General features: G+C 38.2%; 2 protein-coding genes across 4 annotated transcripts in view; one reads left to right on the forward strand and one right to left on the reverse strand.

The window, feature by feature from the left end:
* Positions 1-1,623, reverse strand: part of Cenpc (centromere protein C) — a 48,796-nt gene extending 47,173 nt beyond the window's left edge. For both annotated transcript variants that reach the window (XM_042678316.1, XM_042678315.1), the window contains exon 1: positions 1,465-1,623. In XM_042678316.1, the coding sequence (XP_042534250.1) occupies positions 1,465-1,482 (18 nt within the window). In that variant the 5' untranslated portion in view covers positions 1,483-1,623. The remainder of the gene's footprint in view (positions 1-1,464) is intronic.
* A 10,429-nt stretch (positions 1,624-12,052) lies between these two features.
* Stap1 (signal transducing adaptor family member 1) overlaps positions 12,053-18,282 on the forward strand; it is a 32,659-nt gene continuing 26,429 nt past the window's right edge. Inside the window, exon 1 of one of the 2 annotated variants that reach the window (XM_042678292.1) lies at positions 12,053-12,276. In XM_042678292.1, coding sequence (XP_042534226.1) covers positions 12,157-12,276 — 120 coding nt within the window. In that variant the 5' untranslated portion in view covers positions 12,053-12,156. The remainder of the gene's footprint in view (positions 12,277-18,282) is intronic. The other variant, XM_042678291.1, reaches the window with a different exon arrangement.

The following is an 18,282-nucleotide window of genomic DNA, read 5'->3' on the forward strand; positions in this document are numbered from 1 at the left end:
AAGGCTGAAAAATAGTTCATTTTTCAACAAATATTAAGCACCTACTAGAATGCCAAACATCATTTGGCACTCTAGAAAGGATGGCATGAACAAGACAAACAAGGTCACTTCATCTGAAAAGTTAGAACATAAAAATTTATAGCTTTAAAATAAATATATACTCCAACTTCAGCTTAGTCCTAAATTGATTTCAATTTGGGTTTTTTCCACTCATTCTGAGATTATGCTTCTCAAAAAATACATTTCACAATGCAGGTGGATTTGTCAATTCCAAGCTACTGATCTATGGAGAGAATAACTTTGTTGTTGTTGTTGTTATTGTGGGGGGTTGTATCAAGCAGTTAGAAAATTTAGCAGCATCTTTGGTTTACCGACTAGGTGCCATGTAGTAATCCTTCATCCTACCTCCCCCACCAATCCCATACCCTCCTTGGGAAAAACGTTTCCACAGACAGCACCATGTACCATCCTAGGCAGCAAAATTTCCACCTTGAGAACCACAGTACAGGAATAGTTGAGGATAACTCCCAACACCTTTTTCCCCTTGGTTTGTAAATGGATAACACAAACTCAGATATTAAAAGTAAAAGGCTCAAAAGGGTTAAGTAAGAAATGAACTGCAAGCATTTGGTAAGTTTTATTCTTTATAGCTTTGGGTTTTCTTTTTTCCTGATTGTACATAACAATATACTGTTCTCTGTACCAAGTGTCTGTTACACACTATTTCATCTTTTTATACATCTGGGCACACAAGCAACCTGCATATAAACTTTACATCTCTACAGATAAGCATACATACAGCACATAAAAGCAGATCATCGAAGCTGAAGTTTTTTTTTTTTAAATGAGAAGTGAATTAGAAAAGAAGTCGTAGATACGATAGAATATATAGCAATGAGGGGAACTTAGACAGACGAGTAAATACGAAGGTGCCAAGAAACACAGAAACAAAACTCGAGCTCTGGCCCTGTCCAGTCGTGCAAAGCCGGCACGAAGAGCTGCCTCTCCTAAGACTTTGCCAGTAAGCGATGCCCCCCCTCCACATGAGCCTCAAAAGCTGCACGCCATACTCAACCCTGTGACAACCAGATACTTGGAAACGTCCGTGTTTTCGTGATCAATCTGTTGTTACGTAGCAACCATCTCTTCAGAGCAGCAAGATCCAACCTAAGGTCTATCGCTAGTATTGGCGGGAACAATTGTTGGGCGTACAACAAAAAGTTGAGCCGGGTTAAAAAGTGGAAATCACCCACTTTCTTTAGAGGCAAAAGAAAAAACAGAAAAGCATGTACAGCCGCCATCACGTGCAACTGGGTGAGGAAAAACATACAGGCAGAAGGAGTCCGGTGAATTTCAAATTACCCGCCCAGCGCGGCCCACCCGCCTCCCCGGACCCAGCCACCTCCAGCCCCTCCGAGACACCGACGCGAGCCCGCCGCCGCCCCGACCGCGGCCCGCACTCACCAGTCCCGAAGCGGCCATGTTCAGGTCCCGTTCTGCCGGAGCAAGGGACGTGAAGAAGCAGAAACCCAAACCCACGAAGGGTTGAGCACTGCAAGTTCTAAGTCGTCTGACTGGCCGAAAAGCGAAGTTGCAATCGAAGACCGCCCCTCAGGCGCCCAACCCGGAAAAAGAGGTGCCAGAGTCTGGCGGGCACTTCCGGTCCCCCCCCTCCCCGTCCGGTGCCGCCCTCCACAAGCCCTCACGCCCGCGCGCCAGAGGATTTGAAACGCATAATACAGGACGCGCCACCCAATAAAAAGCAAGCTGTCGTTGGCCACGCCCCGTCGCCGCGAGAGGACCGTCATTTTCCCTGGCCCCGCCCCTTTTGCCTATCCCCGCCCAGCTCCCTCCGACTCTCCTTTCTGACCACGCCCACCTCCCTCCCTACTCCAGTCCACTCCTGTCCCCGCCCACCTTCCTCCTGACTCCGCCCACCTGCCGCTCAACTCTCCCTCCTGACCCCGCCCGCTTTCCTCCCTCCCACCTCTCCTTTTCCTTCTATAGCCCAGTTCTCCATCAAGTTCGCGCAACCCTTCTTGAATAGATGTCTTTTTTTTTAGAAGGCACTGCCTTAAGCACTATCTTTATCCAATATAAGATGTCTCCATTAGCTCTGTCGTGAAATAACAAGAACTATTGGAAAAGGTCAGAGAGGCAGGAGATTCAGAAGGCATTTTGAAGAGAACGATTACAATAGAGGTTGGTCAGCCACACAACTTATCTGTACCTGATCCTTGACAGTAAAATCGTGACCACGGCTTGTATACTATTTTTTTTAAGCATATGGACATTTTGTGTGTGAAACATCACCAACCAAATGGCCCGCTTAAAATATATAAATCATTAACCTGTCAACCCGCCCAAATCTGACAAGCATGATGAAATACAATTCTATCTTCATATTTTTTTGATGGAAAGAATTTTACTTTATAAGATTACGTGTTATTTCTTAAATAGAAGCTCATGAATGTTAGAATATACATGGATAAATAGTCGCTTCTGCAAAGGAAATATGGGTGTCACTGCAGTAGTATTTAAAAAAGAACTCCAGGGCTGGGAAGGTAGCTCAGTGGTAGAGCGCTTGCCTTGCATGCCTGAGACCCTGGGTACGATTCCTCAGCACCACATAAGCAAAAATAAAAAAGCCGGAAGTGGCGCTGTGGCTCAAGTGGTAGAGCGCTAGCCTTGAGCTGAAGAGCTGAGGGACAGCACCCAGGCCCAGAGTTCAGGCCCCACGACCGGACCCAAAAAAAAAAAAAAAAAGAACTCCATCCTGTACAGAGATTCGTGGACAGGATTAAAGAATACAAATCGAAGCAAGAGGCCTCTGGAGGATCTATTGATACTGGCCCAAAGAGAACTACACATGTTCCAAATTTAAAACCATAGGCAAGTGGTATGGGGAAAGCAATGCTGAAAAAATGATGTAAAAATCAATCTAGTTATTTGTCATGACAACTAATTAGAATACATATACATTTTACAAATGTCAAATATTTTATATAGTTTTTTTTGTTGTTGTTGTTGTTTTTTGTCGGTCGTGGGGCTTGAACTCTGGGCCTGGGCGTTGTCCCTCAGCTCTTCAACTCAAGGCGAGCGCTCTACCACTTGAGCTACAGCGCCACTTCCCAAATGTCAAATATTTTAAAGTGCTGATTCTAACCAAATATCTAGTTCATTAAACTAAAAACAAATCTGAGAAACCTCAAATTATCTATATCATATAAAACAATATTGTAGCACCATTCTGGATATGTCCTTAATGATAAAGCGCAAATTTAAATTAGATGGTCTGAATGCTTCCTGTTTGCTAACTAGTGTATGTATAACTCTATGAACTATTTCATAAATACAAGAAATTTTTCATCAGAAAATTGATTTTTTAAATTTTAAGACAAAGTCTTGCTGAGTTGTTCAGACTGAACTCATATGCTCCTGCCTCTGTCTCTGGTGCTGGGATTAGAGGCATGTACTACATTGTCAGATTAGAAAACTGATTTATTGAATAAATTTTTTTAGTTGGTCATGGGGCCTGCACTTGGCCTGGGCTCTGTCCCTGAGCTCTTCAGCTGTAGACTAGTGCTCTACCACTTGAGCCTCAGCCCCACTTCCGAATTTTTCTGCTTATGTGGTGCTGAGGAATCGAACCCAGGGCCTCATGCATGCAAGGCAAGCACTCTACCACTGAGCCACCTTCCCAGCCCTATTGAATAAATTTTCTAATCAAGAATTGAGCTAAGATAGATAAAGAAAGAGGGGGTTGTTTCATTTTTTGCTGTTTTATTTATTTATTGTTGAGGTTATGGGGGTTGAAATCAGAATTTTTGCACTCACTAGGCAAGCAAGCAGTCTTTCATTGAGCTATTCTCCCAGTCCTTCAGGTAGTAATTTTTTAAACATTATTTTTAAACTTTCTGCCATTTACTAAAATCCATTTTTATTATTTTTAAATTTCAAATGTTAATATATGTTCTATTTTATATTGAACATATGTATCTGGAACCCTCATTTGCAGCAAGTATCAAATCTAGATAAAAGGGGCAAATTTTATAAGATACCTCTTAAATATTCTTTTTCTTTTTTTTTTTTTTTTTGGGTCCAGTCATGGGGCCTGAACTCTGGACGTGGGCACTGTCCCTCAGCTCTTCAGCTCAAGGCTAACGCTCTACCACTTGAGCCACAGCGCCACTTCCGGCTTTTTTATTTTTGCTTATGTGGTGCTGAGGAATCGAACCCAGGGCCTATGGCATGCAAGGCAAGTGCTTTACCACTGAGCCACCTTCCCAGCCCCAAATAGTCTTTTTCTTATAAAATGATAAAACTTCAAATAAATATACTTTACACTAAACAATGTTTTAAAAAAGAAAATAAAGGTTGCATTTTACTGTAACTGTACAATATACATGAAGTCCAAAGGGAAATCAATCTTGCATTAGAGGCTTTCTAGAAGACAAAATAAAATCTAAAAATACACTGAAAATCTATTTATTTAAGTTTACCTTTTTCTTCTTTGGTACAAAAGAGTGATTACAAACTAGAGTTATGAGGCCTGTGTTTTGCACTAATTCTGTTATAATGGACAAGTTAATTACATTATCTAATCTTCAATCTCCTGACTGTAAAATGGAAATAATTTTCAAGTTGTTGAGATGTTAGAACTAAATAATTCCTCTTAAGATTGTAAGCATCGGAAGTGGCGCTGTAGCTCAAGTGGTAGAGCGCTCGCCTTGAGCTGAAGAGCTGAGGGACAGGGCCCAGGCCCAGAGTTCAAGCCCCACGGCCGACCAAAATAAAAAAAAGATTGTAAGCATCGGTGGTGCCTCATACCTCTAATTTTAGATACTGTAGAAGCTCAGATCTGAGGATCAAAACCAGCAAAGTGGAAAAGTCCTTAAGACTTCTATCTCCAATTAATCAGCAAAACACTAATTAATTTGTGCTTAAGTGATAGAGCACAAATCTCAAGAGAAAAACTCAAGAAAGAGCACAAGGCCCTGAGTCCAAGCCCTAGAAATGGCACAAAAAGATGTAAAGATCATGAAAAGTTTTTAAATGTTTAGCATTTTTTTCCAGGTTACATCACATAAAATTTAGTGCTAATGCATTAGAAATACATAATTAAATTAACATTCATTAGTTCACATGCATCTTAAGCATTTGAAACATTCCAATGAAAGAAAAATTGATGTCCTTGTTTCACAGAAAAGGGCACTAGAATGCGGAGACTTGTCTAACACTCCACCACCACCAATGGCAGAGCAGTATATTAATCCAAGAATTTCACTTCCAAGACTGGGCCTTTACACTCTTCACTACAAGTGAGAAAGTCTAACCAGCAAAATTATAAATGTAAAATTATATCTCCTAGCTTATCACTAGTGGCTCTCACCTGTAATCCTAGCTACTCAAGAGGCCAACCCAAGAAGGAAAGTCTGTGGGAGTCTTTTTCTTTTTTGGTGGTGGGGGGTCGGGGTCTGGTCGGTCATGGGGCCTGAACTCTGGGCCTGGGTGCTGTCCCTCAGCTCTTCAGCTCAAGGCTAGCGCTCTACCACTTGAGCAACAGCGTCACTTCTGGCTTTTTTATTTTTGCTTATGTGGTGCTGAGGAATCGAACCCAGGGCCTCATGCATGCAAGACAAGCACTCTACCACTGAGCCACCTTCCCAGCCCCCGGGAGTCTTTTATTTCCAATCAACCAACAAAACACTGAAAGTGGAGCTGTGGCTCAACAGGAGAGGGTACAGTGCTAACCTTGAACAAAAAAGCTCATGGACAGTGTCTAGGTCCTGAGACATTAAGTTCAAGCCTCAGGACTAGTACACACACACACACACACACACACACACACACACACACACACACACACACACACACACACACACACACACACACACACACACACTATATTCCCTGCTTCCACTTGGAAACAAGAACTTGCATAGTTATTTTGAGAAACTTGAAAACAATTCTTCCTTTTTTTGGGGGGGGTCCAGTCATGGGGCCTGAACTCTGGGCCTGGGCGCTGTCACTCAGCTCTTCAGCTCAAGGCTAGCGCTCTACCACTTTAGCCACAGCGCCACTTCCGGCTTTTTTTTTTTCATTTTGCTTCTGTGGTGCTGAGGAATCGATCCCAGGGCCTCAGGCATGCAAGGCAAGCGCTCTACCCCTGAGCCATCTTCCCAGCCCTTGAAAAACAATTCTTGTGCCAAGATAAAATGCAGGACACAGAGGATATTGGGGATGAACTGTTTCTAGAGAGAAAATCGAAAAATACCCATATGAAGATTAAGTAACAGTCCACAGTTTCTAAACAAACTTTCCAGTTCTATCTGTGCTCTTTTCAGAACAGTAATTAACAGCTCCAGAATGATTTTTGTACCCTAAAATGGAGTTGCTAGTTGATGAAGACATATTTGTTTAAAAAAAAACAAATTTGTGGGACTGGGAAGGTGGCTCAGTGGTAAAGTGCTTGTATTGCATGCATGAGACCCTGGGTTCCATTCCTCAGCATCAGGTAAGCAGAAAAAGCCAGAGTGGTGTTGTGGCTCAGGTGGTGGTAGAGCGTTAGCCTTGAGCTGAAGAGCTGAGGGGCAGTGTCCAGGCCCAGAGTTCAGGCCCACAACTGACAAAAAAAAAAATGGTATCTACCATCAGGTAGGAATTATTGGGAGGAATGAAGAAACTGTACTTTGAGCTTTGAATAGGTCCCAAAGACATACTGCAAAATTAAGCCCCTGGTTCTACAGCCAAATTGAATAACTGGGAAGTTGATGTTAATGTTGATAACTCTAAGACCACACTAGCACTGCAATCAGGAAACCACCACAATTACAAAACTCCCATGTCATGGAAAACATCACAAATAAGAACTGTATAGTGAGTAGCAGCCTTCTTCTTGTTTCTGGATCCAGAATCCACAATACCTAATGTGATATGCACCAACAAACCAATCAATGTCCCATGGCTTGGCTATTAACATTCTTAGAACTGGTGATCAGACACACTGAGTCTTCTAATAATATTACCACAGAAAAAATCAGATGCCTAAAAAGCATTGTTGTCTTTTCTTTTGTTAGAAAAACCAAAGGCAGTGTAAGGATGAATTCTGCCTTGCCAGTCATTATTGATGTTTCCCAATTTCAAATGGAAAGACTTCTGGAAATTGTAGTTTTTAGTCATTTAGCTTCTACCATGAAGATAGATGTACTTGAAGGAATGTAAATGAATGTTAAGTACCAATTCAACTTATTTCCTAAAGAAGCATTAAAAGATCATAAAACTGAAGAAAAATACATATTTATACATATATGTGTGTGATTTTGAAATTGTAGAACAAATTTCAAATGCATTTATTTGAAACAAAATAGTTAGTACAAATCCATTATGCCTCTACCCTCAAACTATATCATTATTCTGACTTTCTGTATTCTAGTAAAGCTATCATTTTTCCATTTATCTAGTTTGGAAACTAGTGTTAGTCAGACTTTTTGTTGATGTGACAGAACACCTAGGGATATAATTTAAGAGGAGGAAAAATGTATTTTAAGCACAGCTTTAGCTTCAGTCCATCATGGCAGTGAAAGAGGGCATAGCATGCTGGTCAAGAAGAAGAGAGAGAGAATGTCTGTACAACCTGACTTTCTCCTTTTTTAAAAAATTCCAGCTGAGCCCCTAGCCAATATGATGGTTCCATTAACATTCGGACAAAGTCTGTCCCCCTTAGTCAATTCTCTCTGGAAATGCTTTCACTGACACAGCCAAAGGTATATTATACTATATCTGAGGTACTTCTTTATCTAATCAAAGTGACAATCAAGATTATCTTCTACAATCCCCCCCCAAAGTATTTCCAAATACTATGAATAAAGCCCTATACACAAAAATAGAAGGAATACATGACAAGGAAAGAAAACCTCTGATCATCCCAGGAGCAACTCTTCATACTATGTTGAAAAATATAATGTCAGCAAATTTAACTACTCCACAGAGCTATTAATAATTTTGTTTGTAGATTTTTGACAAAACTGGGTTTGAACTCAGGGCCTTGAGCTTGCTCAGCAGGCCCTGTACTACAAAGACCATGTCCAGCCTCTAATATCACATCTATAGCAGTGACTACATTTTTTTCTGTCCTAAAAGATGTTAGGAAAGCATGTTTTGAGTAATAACGGCTCACCATGTCAGTAATTCTTAGGCAAAGAGGGTAGAAATCCCCATGTTGAATACCTAAAAATTTCTGTGATTCTGTTATTACACTTGAATTTTCTCTGTTGAAAATACTATTTTCTTCTACCAAGAGTAATAAAAAGTTGACCTATATTAAAAACTGTATGAGGGCTGGGAAGGTGGCTCAGTGGTAGAGTGCTTGCTTTGCATGCATGAGGTCCTGGGTTCAATTCCTCAGCACTACATAAGCAGCAAAAGCTGGAAGTGGCACTGTGGCTCAACTGGTAGAGTGTTAGCCTTGAGCTGAAGAGCTAAAGGACAGCACCCAGGCCCAGAGTTCAGGCCCACAACCAAAAAAAAAAAAAAAAAGAACACTAAGATTGTTGTTTTTTATATTAACCTTATATTCCTCCAAAATCACTGAGTTTGCTACATCATCTAATTTATAACATTTCTGTGACACAAATGTTGCTGATAAACATGGCAGTTGGGCTCTGATGAATTTCCAATCATTTGGCAGCAACACAATTGTTCTACATGGCAATACAAGAACCATATGTCAGCCATGACCATATATATTTAGGGAACAGGAAACTCTTGTCACAATGTCAGCTAACAGATCTCCAAGTGAGAATCATATGTTTTGAGTGAGGAATTATTCGTAAACAAATTATATTGCAATCTACTTTTCACCAACCTCGAGTTGGAACACAATTTGTTCCTTTGGTAAATAGTTTCTTGTTGACACAGAATATAAACCAATAAATAATACACAAAAGGTAAATATAATAGAGACCTATGAAAAGGGCTATAAGAATACAAAAGTGGGAGTAATAAATTCTATTCCCTGAGGTGGAGAAGACTGGTGATTAGGAATTCTTTATAGACACCTTGAAGGATGGATAGGATATCATGTCATATATAAAAAAAGTGTGCAGTCATTCTATACTGTAGTTGAAAGCTATGAAATGATATGAAAGATCAACAGTGTACTGAAACAACTTTGAGTAGAGAAAAATTACTGGAGCAAGGCTACTTGATTTTAGAAGTCCTGTTATGAAAGATTTGTATACTGTGATTGGATACATTTTTGTTACATCATACATATTTAATGTTCTTTGAGGAAAAAAAAGAAAGAAGGATTTTCCAAAGCAATGTGAATCATTAAAGTGTATTAAAGAAGAAAGTGTCTTGATTAGGTTGCATTTTTAAATTTAAAATAATGAGGATTATGAGACTATTTTTGAGATATCTGTAAGAGGATTTCCTTTTTTCCTTTATAATGATGTAGACACATGATGATGTAGGAATTGCTGACAGATCTGACTCATAAGGTTTAATCCAAATGCTTACATTTTATAGTTTTTAGCGGGGGGAGGGGTACAGAAACATAATTTGATACTTGGTATATAAAGACCAAAGTGGAAGTGGCACTGTGATTTAAAGTGATAGAGTACTAGCCTTGAGCAGAAAAGCTCAGAGATAGCACCCAGGCCCCCAAGTTCAAGCCAAAAAATGGACCAAAGTAACCTACAATGGCTGGTGGAACTGGGCGTGAAAATTTTTGCTTTTTCCAAAAAAGACATAATTAATGAAATGGCTATGTCAAAAATTATTTCTACCTCCATTTTTCAGGAGGCAGTCTTTCTACTCCCCCGCAAAACTCTATGACCATACAATCAGTGACTACTTTTCTCATTTTCCAACTGTGATATATTCCTCTGTCTTCATCTTTTCATTGGCTCATTCTCATGTCTCTTTTCTCTTCCTCCCTGTATATTACAACAGCTATCAGCTTCCAAAAAAAAGAGGATGTCATTCATTAAAACAGAATGTTTTCCTATGTCATTCAATTCATTTTATTAGAATGTTGAAATTTTAAAAATAGCTGTTATGAGCTGGGAAGGTGGCTCAGTGATAGAGCTCTTGACTTGCATGCATGAGGCCCTGTGTTCGATTCCCCAGCACCACATACGCAAAAAGAAAAAAAAAAGCTGGAAGTGGCGCTGTGGCTCAAGTGGTAGAGCTCTAGCCTTGAGCTGAAGAGCTGAGCGACAGCACTCAGGCCCCGAGTTCAGCCCCCACGACCGGACCCAAAAAATAAAATAAAATAAATAAAAATAGCTGTTATTTTTATCTTAAAAAAAAAAACAAAACAGTTGGAGCTGGGTTCACACCTGTAATCCTAGCTTACTCAGGAGACTGAAATCTGAGGGTCTTGTTTCAAAGCCAGCCTGTGCAGAAAATGCCATGGGACTCATCTCCAATAAACTACTCAAAAAGTCTGGAAGTGGTGTTATGGCTCAAGTGGTAGAGCGCTCTCCTTGAGCAAAAGAAGCTCAGGGACAGTGCCTAGGCCCAGAGGTCAAGCTCAGAACAGGAAAATTTTGAAATTTTGTTTATCATTTGAAGGCTTGGGTACCAAGCAGGTCTAGATACACCGGCAAGGCAATGCTCCCCGTCTCTCCCCCATCTTCCTCCCCATTTCTTTCTCACATTACTGTGGGTTAAACTCAGAACTTCAAGCTTGCTAGGCAAGTGATCTACCACTTGAGCCACACCCTCCCATTTCTTTTTGCTTTAGTCTTTCAGTTAGGGCTTCATGATGTTTTTGTCCAGGCCAGCCTCCAGTCTAATCCTTTGGGCTCTTTTCTCCTGAGTAGCTGGGATTGCAAGTGTGCTCCACCATGTCCAGCTTGTTTATGAGACAGGATCTTGCTGTTTTCCAGACTGACCTTGGACTGAGTTCCTCTGTCTCTGCCCCCCAAGTGTGTAGGAATATAGGTACTTGCCACTAGGCCCTAATAATTTTGGATATTCAACTCCTAATTTCTGTTTCAAGCTGCTTTTTTCCCTTCATTAAGGCAGTAGCACACCCTTTCCTAATTTACTGTTAATTTGTATTGTTCCAGCTCAATTGCAAACCATTTGACTTCCTATACCCACAGCTATAGTTTTAGCAGGACTCATCTTGGGTAGAGAAATCATGTGATTTCTCCATTAGAAAATGAGGATGCACCTGATTTGCTTTAAATTCTTCTTACTTTGATTTCTAATAGCTTGCTCGAACTGGCCTCAGATTATCTTAAATTTAGAGTATACTGAAATAGGCAGCGGTGAAAGTACTCAGGACTCATCTAAGACAAATTAGAATTCTTCTAATTCTCTTTCCTATAACTCCCTGCACAATACTTGGCCAAATGCAATCTCTCCAGGGACATTTTTTCTCATGAATTTTGTCCCAATGTTCTATGTTATCTAAATACTTTCAGGATCCTGTCATGCATGACAGTGTCAGTGGTCCACAACTTAGAAATCTGAAAGAACAAATAAAAGTTAGAAAATACACAGCCTTCTTTGTAATTATTATTAACTTTTTGGCCAAATACCTACTGGTCTTCCTCATTCTGTTGATTAAAAGGTGAAAAATTTGTATTTGGTGAGGCACAAAAATAGGCATGGGATAAATTTAGATCATTTTAAAATTTAAACAAAGCTTGGCCATGAAATGTTTAACCAACAGAATTAGTCCTAACTAACTTGCTGTTGGAAGTAATTTTCATGAGTTAATTATTTTTAAGACTTTATTCAAATCATATCCTTTGGAAATAAAAATGAGCAGCAACAAACAAACCCCCCTAAAAACGGTGGAAAAAACAAATGTGTCCTTCATGTCTCCTCTTGGGTCCCCATCTCCACACACCTGTGCTTTTATCTTCAGGTGATGTTAATCTCTGTTTATATAGCTTATTGCATGTTTACTCAGAGACTGACCTCTAAAAGACTGTGCCTGTTCTTTCTTCACAAAAAGGAAAAGGAAAAAAAAAAGTGGTGTGTGTGTGTGTGTGTGTCCTGAAGGTGGTTGGTGGTTTAAAAGCAAGTAGGGACTTCCTCTTTGAACAGTTGCCTTTTCCTCTCACACAAAGGAGATTTCATTTTGTTGTGACTGTATACAGTGGAAAGCAACGAACACACCGGAGAGAAGGTATGATGGCCAAGAAGCCCCCCAAACCAGCACCTCGAAGAATCTTCCAGGAAAGGCTTAAGATGACTGCTCTGCCCTTGTATTTTGAAGGATTTTTATTAGTCAAACGGTCAGAATACCAGGTACGTCTCTAGGAGATAATGTTAGACCTGTGTCTTTGGTCCTTTTTTTTTTAACTTTTGAAAATTTAGTCTTAACATTTATTTCGTGGCAATGTGATGTGATAAAAACCTTATTCTTTATATTTTGATTATCCCTGTTTCTGTTCCCTGTAGTTTCACATAACTGAAATACATAATGTATCATAAGCATCTAAAGATAAACCCCTAACATCAAATATTCAGTAAATTTCTGAAGAATTTATTTGAACTTTAGGGAAGGTTTTTGCCCAATTTAAGCTTCAATGAAGATGTACATCATCAAATAAAATATTGATTAATATTAAACTTTCTACTACAATACCTCAGGTATATTGAAGTGTTTAATGATCAAATTATAAAAATGGTAAGCTACCACAAAAATTGTGAAAATCATAAAATTGATGATGTTAACCATTGTCTTCAGTAATACATTTTAACAACATTTTTGAAAATAGTGACTTTAAAAAGCTACCAGATAGAGACTACTTTGAGTAGTAAATACACTAGATTACAAAAATACATTTGATCTAAAATATTAACAAAGCACTTCCTATACTTGGAATGTGAAATTTAAAACCCGTAGTTAGTTAAAATCACTCCTCTAAAAATTGTAATTATGAATAATTTAACAGTAGAGAAATAAAGACAAACACTTGCATACTAAAAAGAAGACAAGTCCTTAAGCCAAATTTTATATTTTAATATTGTCTGAAACTTTTGGAAATGTTTGGAGTGTTTAATAATGATAATAAAAATAACTTGTCTTAGGATTTATTAATACTTATGAGGAAATTGTGTATATAAAACTATCATATAAATAATATGTTCATATTTTCTATATGTATAGACCATTCACTATTAGCAAAAATATGCTAATATCTATTGTTATGAGTATCAAATAGGCATTAGTCAGTGATGTTGGAATTTTTTGGTCACTTCTATATGCTCATAAATGCAATCTTTTCACCACTGTTTATGGAAATGAAAGAATTGCCAAAACATTAATAATTTGTAACTTAAATTTGTTTAGGCATCAAATGTTTGTCCAAAGTATTTGTAGTAACTGTTTCTGATAGCAAGCTCTTTTTAATGTTTAAAACATGCATCCCTTAGTATAGTTAACACACAGAACAAAAATCTTAGGGTATCAGTAAAACGTCTCTACCTAATGGTTTTGTCAGTTTGTAACCTTGTAAAATTAAATACTTTCCTTCAGACTCAGTTTCCTCAAATATAATATAAAGAGTCTACAGATTACTTCCTCGAATACAATTTTTCACTTACAATGCATTATTTATTATGTTTGGGATAAGTAAGTGCTGAATCACTTTATTCATTTCAGCAACATTTCTTTTTGTCTCTCTTACATCAAGCCCCACCTTGAGTAAAAGACCCTAACATCAAAGAGGCTTAGCTTGGTAGTGATGACTTTTGCTTGACTCCTAGTCTGTTTTTTTCTTAGAAAACATGCTCTGAAACAAAATAAATACACCACAGGAATAAATAGTTCTTATGAGGATATGTAGCTCAGTGATACAGCATTTAGGTAGCATTTGTGAAGCTGAAGTCTACATTCTATCTTCAGCACTACAACACACACACACACACACACACACACACTTTGGGTGAAATTAACTTGCTTTTCCACTTGAATTCATAACAAAGTACCTTCTCCTTGTATGTCAGGAAGGAGAATCAGAGGATGACAATAATGCCTACTTCACATTAAAGGATAGACTCATTCTCTTCCCCATTCATATTCATCATATTTCTGTAACAATAAGGTTGGAGTCTACAAATATGGTTCAAAGAAAACCATGGAGATGACAGAGGCTTGACAATAGAAACTATAAGGGAAAGTAAGGAAGCTAAGTGGAAGCTGGACTCCGGTGGCTCATGCCTATTATCCTAGCTACTCAGGAGGCTGAAATCTGAGGATTGACATTTAAAGCCAGTCCAGGCAGAAAAGTTTTTGTGAGATTTATCTCCAATTAACCACTCAAAAACCAGAAGTGGCTTTGTGGCTCAAAGTGGTAGACCAGACTTGCCTTAAGCAAAAAAGAGCTTAGGGATAGTGCCCAGGCCCTGAATTCAAGCCACAGGACCTACAAAGTAAAAGAAGAAAGAAAGAAAGAAAGAAAGAAAAAAAAGAAAGAAAGAAAGAAAGAAAGAAAGAAAGAAAGAAAGAAAGAAAGAAAGAAGAAAGAAGAAAGAAAGAAAGAAAGAAAGAAAGAAAGAAAGAAAGAAAGAAAGAAAGAAAGAAAGAAAGAAAGAAAGAAAGAAAGAAAGGAAGGAAGGAAGGAAAGGAAGGAAGGAAGGAAGGAAGGGAGGGAAAGAAAGAAAGAAAGGAGGGAGGGATGGAGGGACGGAGGAGAGAGAGAAAGGAAGGGAGAAAGGAAGGAAGGAGAGGGAGAAAAAGAAAAGAAAAGAAAAGAAAGAAAGAAAGGAAAGAAAGAAAGGGAGGCAGGGAGGCAGGAAGGAAGGAAGGAAGGAAGGAAGAAAGAAAGAAAGAAAGAAAGAAAGAAAGAAAGAAAGAAAGAAAGAAAGAAAGAAAGAAAGGAAGGAAGGAAGGAAGGAAGGAAGGAAGGAAGGAAGGAAGGAAGGAAGGAAGGAAGGAAGGGAGGAGGGAGGCAGGAAGGAAGGAAGGAAGAAAGAAAAGAAAGAAAGAAAGAAAGAGAAAGAAAGAAAAGAAGGAAGAAAGAGGGAGGAAGGGACAGGAGAGAAAAGTGGCATTTCTATGAAACTAGCAACAAAGTGCCAGGGAATTTTTGGAAAACAGGAGAGCCAAAGGTACTACAGCTAAGTCATCTTTTCAGCTAATGGGCTAACAGAATTGAGGGGCTATGCAGAAGTTGAGGATATTTAAATTACAAAGAATACAACTAAAGGGTAACATGGTCAAGAAAAGGATTACATATTGAGAGGCTCTTTTTTTAAGTTCTACATTGGGCATTTTAAGGAATTTAAAGATGTTTGCCCCAGGAAAATATGTCAACATATAACATTTTCTATGAAATTCAAGAAGGGCTCTGAATTTCATATCAAGAATTCATAAATAGAACAAAGTCTCCTTGGAAAAGATAGTGTGGGAAAATTTGCTTAAGTAACATCACTAGAATTCTTGATTGACCAGGAAGATGTACTTGATTAAAAAAAAAAAGGTATTAAATGCTATATTGAATACCAAAATCAATGTAGCTCTTCTTACAAGTGGACAAAGAAGTCTAACTTTACTAGAACTGTGAAAATAAAAGTTTGGGCAACAACTCAACATACTTCAATCTGTGATGTGCTAACATTAAAAAATGCGGGTTACACCTTATTAACCCAAACATAAGCATGTCATCATAAATGCATCAATGTACTATTTCTTTGACTGGTCTTTTATCCACTTCTATCTAGTGTAGCAAAATTTTAAAGTCATCTCAGTTGTGTTCTCAAACACAATCCTCTACACTAGAAAGCTCCAAAAGTTTAAAATAACACCTTCCCTTTTTTTTTTTGCCAGTCATGGTGCCTGAACTCTGGGCCTGGGCGCTGTCCCTCAGCTCTTCAGCTCAAGGCTAGTGCTCTACCACTTGAGCCAAAGCACCACTTCCAGCTTTTTCTGCTTATGTGGTGCTGAGGAATCGAACCCAGGGCCTCATACATGCAAGGCAAGCACTCTACCACTGAGCCACCTTCCCAGCCCCAAATAACACCCCTTTTTGAGGAAATTATTTGAACACAGATTACTTATATAAGACATTTAATTTAGTTAGAAATTATGTGTACTCATCTGGTACTAATACTCTAAGTTATTTAATATGTGTACAGAGCCATTGAGATGAAATAATGAAACATAAGTAGACATTCTGCAAGTTTCCTGATGGATCAGCTTGTACATCTTGGGGTTTTATATAATTGAGAACTACTATGTAACATCTTTTCATGGGCATGTACACTTTCCTTGCCCCTCCAGGGTTATATAAAGGCATTTAACTGGAAAGCCCAATCTTCCTAGTTACAATGGTTTGCATGGCAATCTATTTCTAGGTTATACTAATTAATTTTTAAAAAATATTGGGGAGTCAACAAATGAAAGTATCAGTCTGGCATGTATGCAATTCCTTTAAACACTCAAATTTGTTTCTTCCTCTGTAAGAAGGATAGTTTCTCTTGTATATATTGAATGGATTTGTGTGATGATTGAACTGGGCATATAATCGGTGGATTTTCTTAAGGTGTGACGCATATAAACATCATGCTAAGGCTATTAATACTTCTGTTCCTCACAATAACTTTTCTGTTTAGAAATCATTTTGTCTAGTTCACTGACAAAGATGCAGCTAATGTTTAAAGTTGTTCAAACATTAGGGAGTCTGGCTTGAATTTCATTGTGATTATGCTTCTCCAATTCAATTTCTAATCCATTTGATTGTAGGCTTTTACAGGTTAGAGATACTCACTTGCTGGATATTTTATCATATTGAACTCAACAGTAAACTTAGACTTTCAATGTCATTAGAACAAAAATGAGACAGTGACCTTAAATTATAAATACAAGGTTATCTAGTGGTTATAAGCTAGTATTAAATTCAGAAGACTTACCTCACTGAATTTTTTTATTTCAGTGATTTAACAAAAATAATTGTTTTAAAAAATAAGTACTAAATGTATGTCATCTAAAGATGTGTGGTGGTTCAAAATTCTTTTTGATATGTTTAAATATCTCTATAGTTGAAAATTGTATGCCTAGATACTACTTATTTAAAATAATACAGATAACTCAGGTTATGCTGATATTCCTATGGTCATATCAGTAACTAGATGAAATCTATGATGTAAAGCTCTCTTCACACCAACTACGAGTTTGTTCTGTCTTTAGGCTGTGTCTATGGTTGCAGTTCACAGAGCTTTCTGCTCTTTGTAAACTTGGTTTTCCTCTTTTTGTGCTTTGCCCTCTACTCAGGGCTTCTACACTTGCTCCTACCCTCATCTCATAAATTTCTCATAATTTGTTCCATGAATTTATAGATTTGCTTATCTCCCAAGCTCCTATTTGTCCCTGATTAACTCTATCCAATTCATATGATTCTTTTTGTGAATGAATAACTCTTAAATTTTTAGGAGCACAAATGAATGTCTGCATGTATTTATGTGGAGGCGGGGGTAGGGAGGGGGACTCAATAAATACTATTACTGATACTAGGTTTAACTAAACTTAAGAGATTAGGTAAGCAAATGAATAAACTTTACCTTCTTGGTTTTATCTCTTGCTTTACCTTTTCTCAAATAATCAGTCTTTGACAAGTCTAAAAGGCAATAGTAGTAGGCTAAATTTCTTCTTTTCTTGATCCTCAATACTGAACTCTCAGACAGGAGACACAATAGTAAAAATTGTTATTACAGCTATTACTGGTTTTGAACATATCCACAAATCTGTAAAACCATCACCACCATGATTAGCAGAACGTTTTAAACATTCAGAAAAAAAATCTCCATGAACAGTCAGCCCTATTTCTCCCCTCAGCATTATATTTTTTTGGGGGGTAGGGAGTAAGTCCTGGGCTTGAACTCTGGACTTGGGCGCTGTCCTGGAGCTCTTCAGCTCAAGGCGAGCACTCTACTGCTTGAGCTACAGCACCACTTCCAGTTTTCTGCTTTATTGGACTAAATGAATCTCTTTGTCCAGTTTCACATGCTGTATTGGAGACTGTCTATTGGCTGCTCCCCACTCATGTGCTCTTTTGAATGATTCTTTTCTATGGTATTTTGTTCTTGGTTCACAAGGTATTGGCAACTCTATTGTCAATGTTATAGTCACCTCTCAATTAGAATGGAATGGAGAATCTACAAAGTTGGACAAAGATACCTTGAAATTTCAATTCTGTCCCTGAGATGGATTACTGTGGTAATGCTATCAATATTGAAACTGAAAGAATAAAAATATCACAATAGAATGTTTATTTATATTCACAAAAGGGAGAAAATTTATTTTGCGAAGTT

The sequence above is a fragment of the Dipodomys spectabilis genome, unplaced genomic scaffold (genome assembly GCF_019054845.1).
Source record: "Dipodomys spectabilis isolate Male_0828 unplaced genomic scaffold, ASM1905484v1 ptg000043l, whole genome shotgun sequence".
NCBI classification, from domain to species: domain Eukaryota; kingdom Metazoa; phylum Chordata; class Mammalia; order Rodentia; family Heteromyidae; genus Dipodomys; species Dipodomys spectabilis.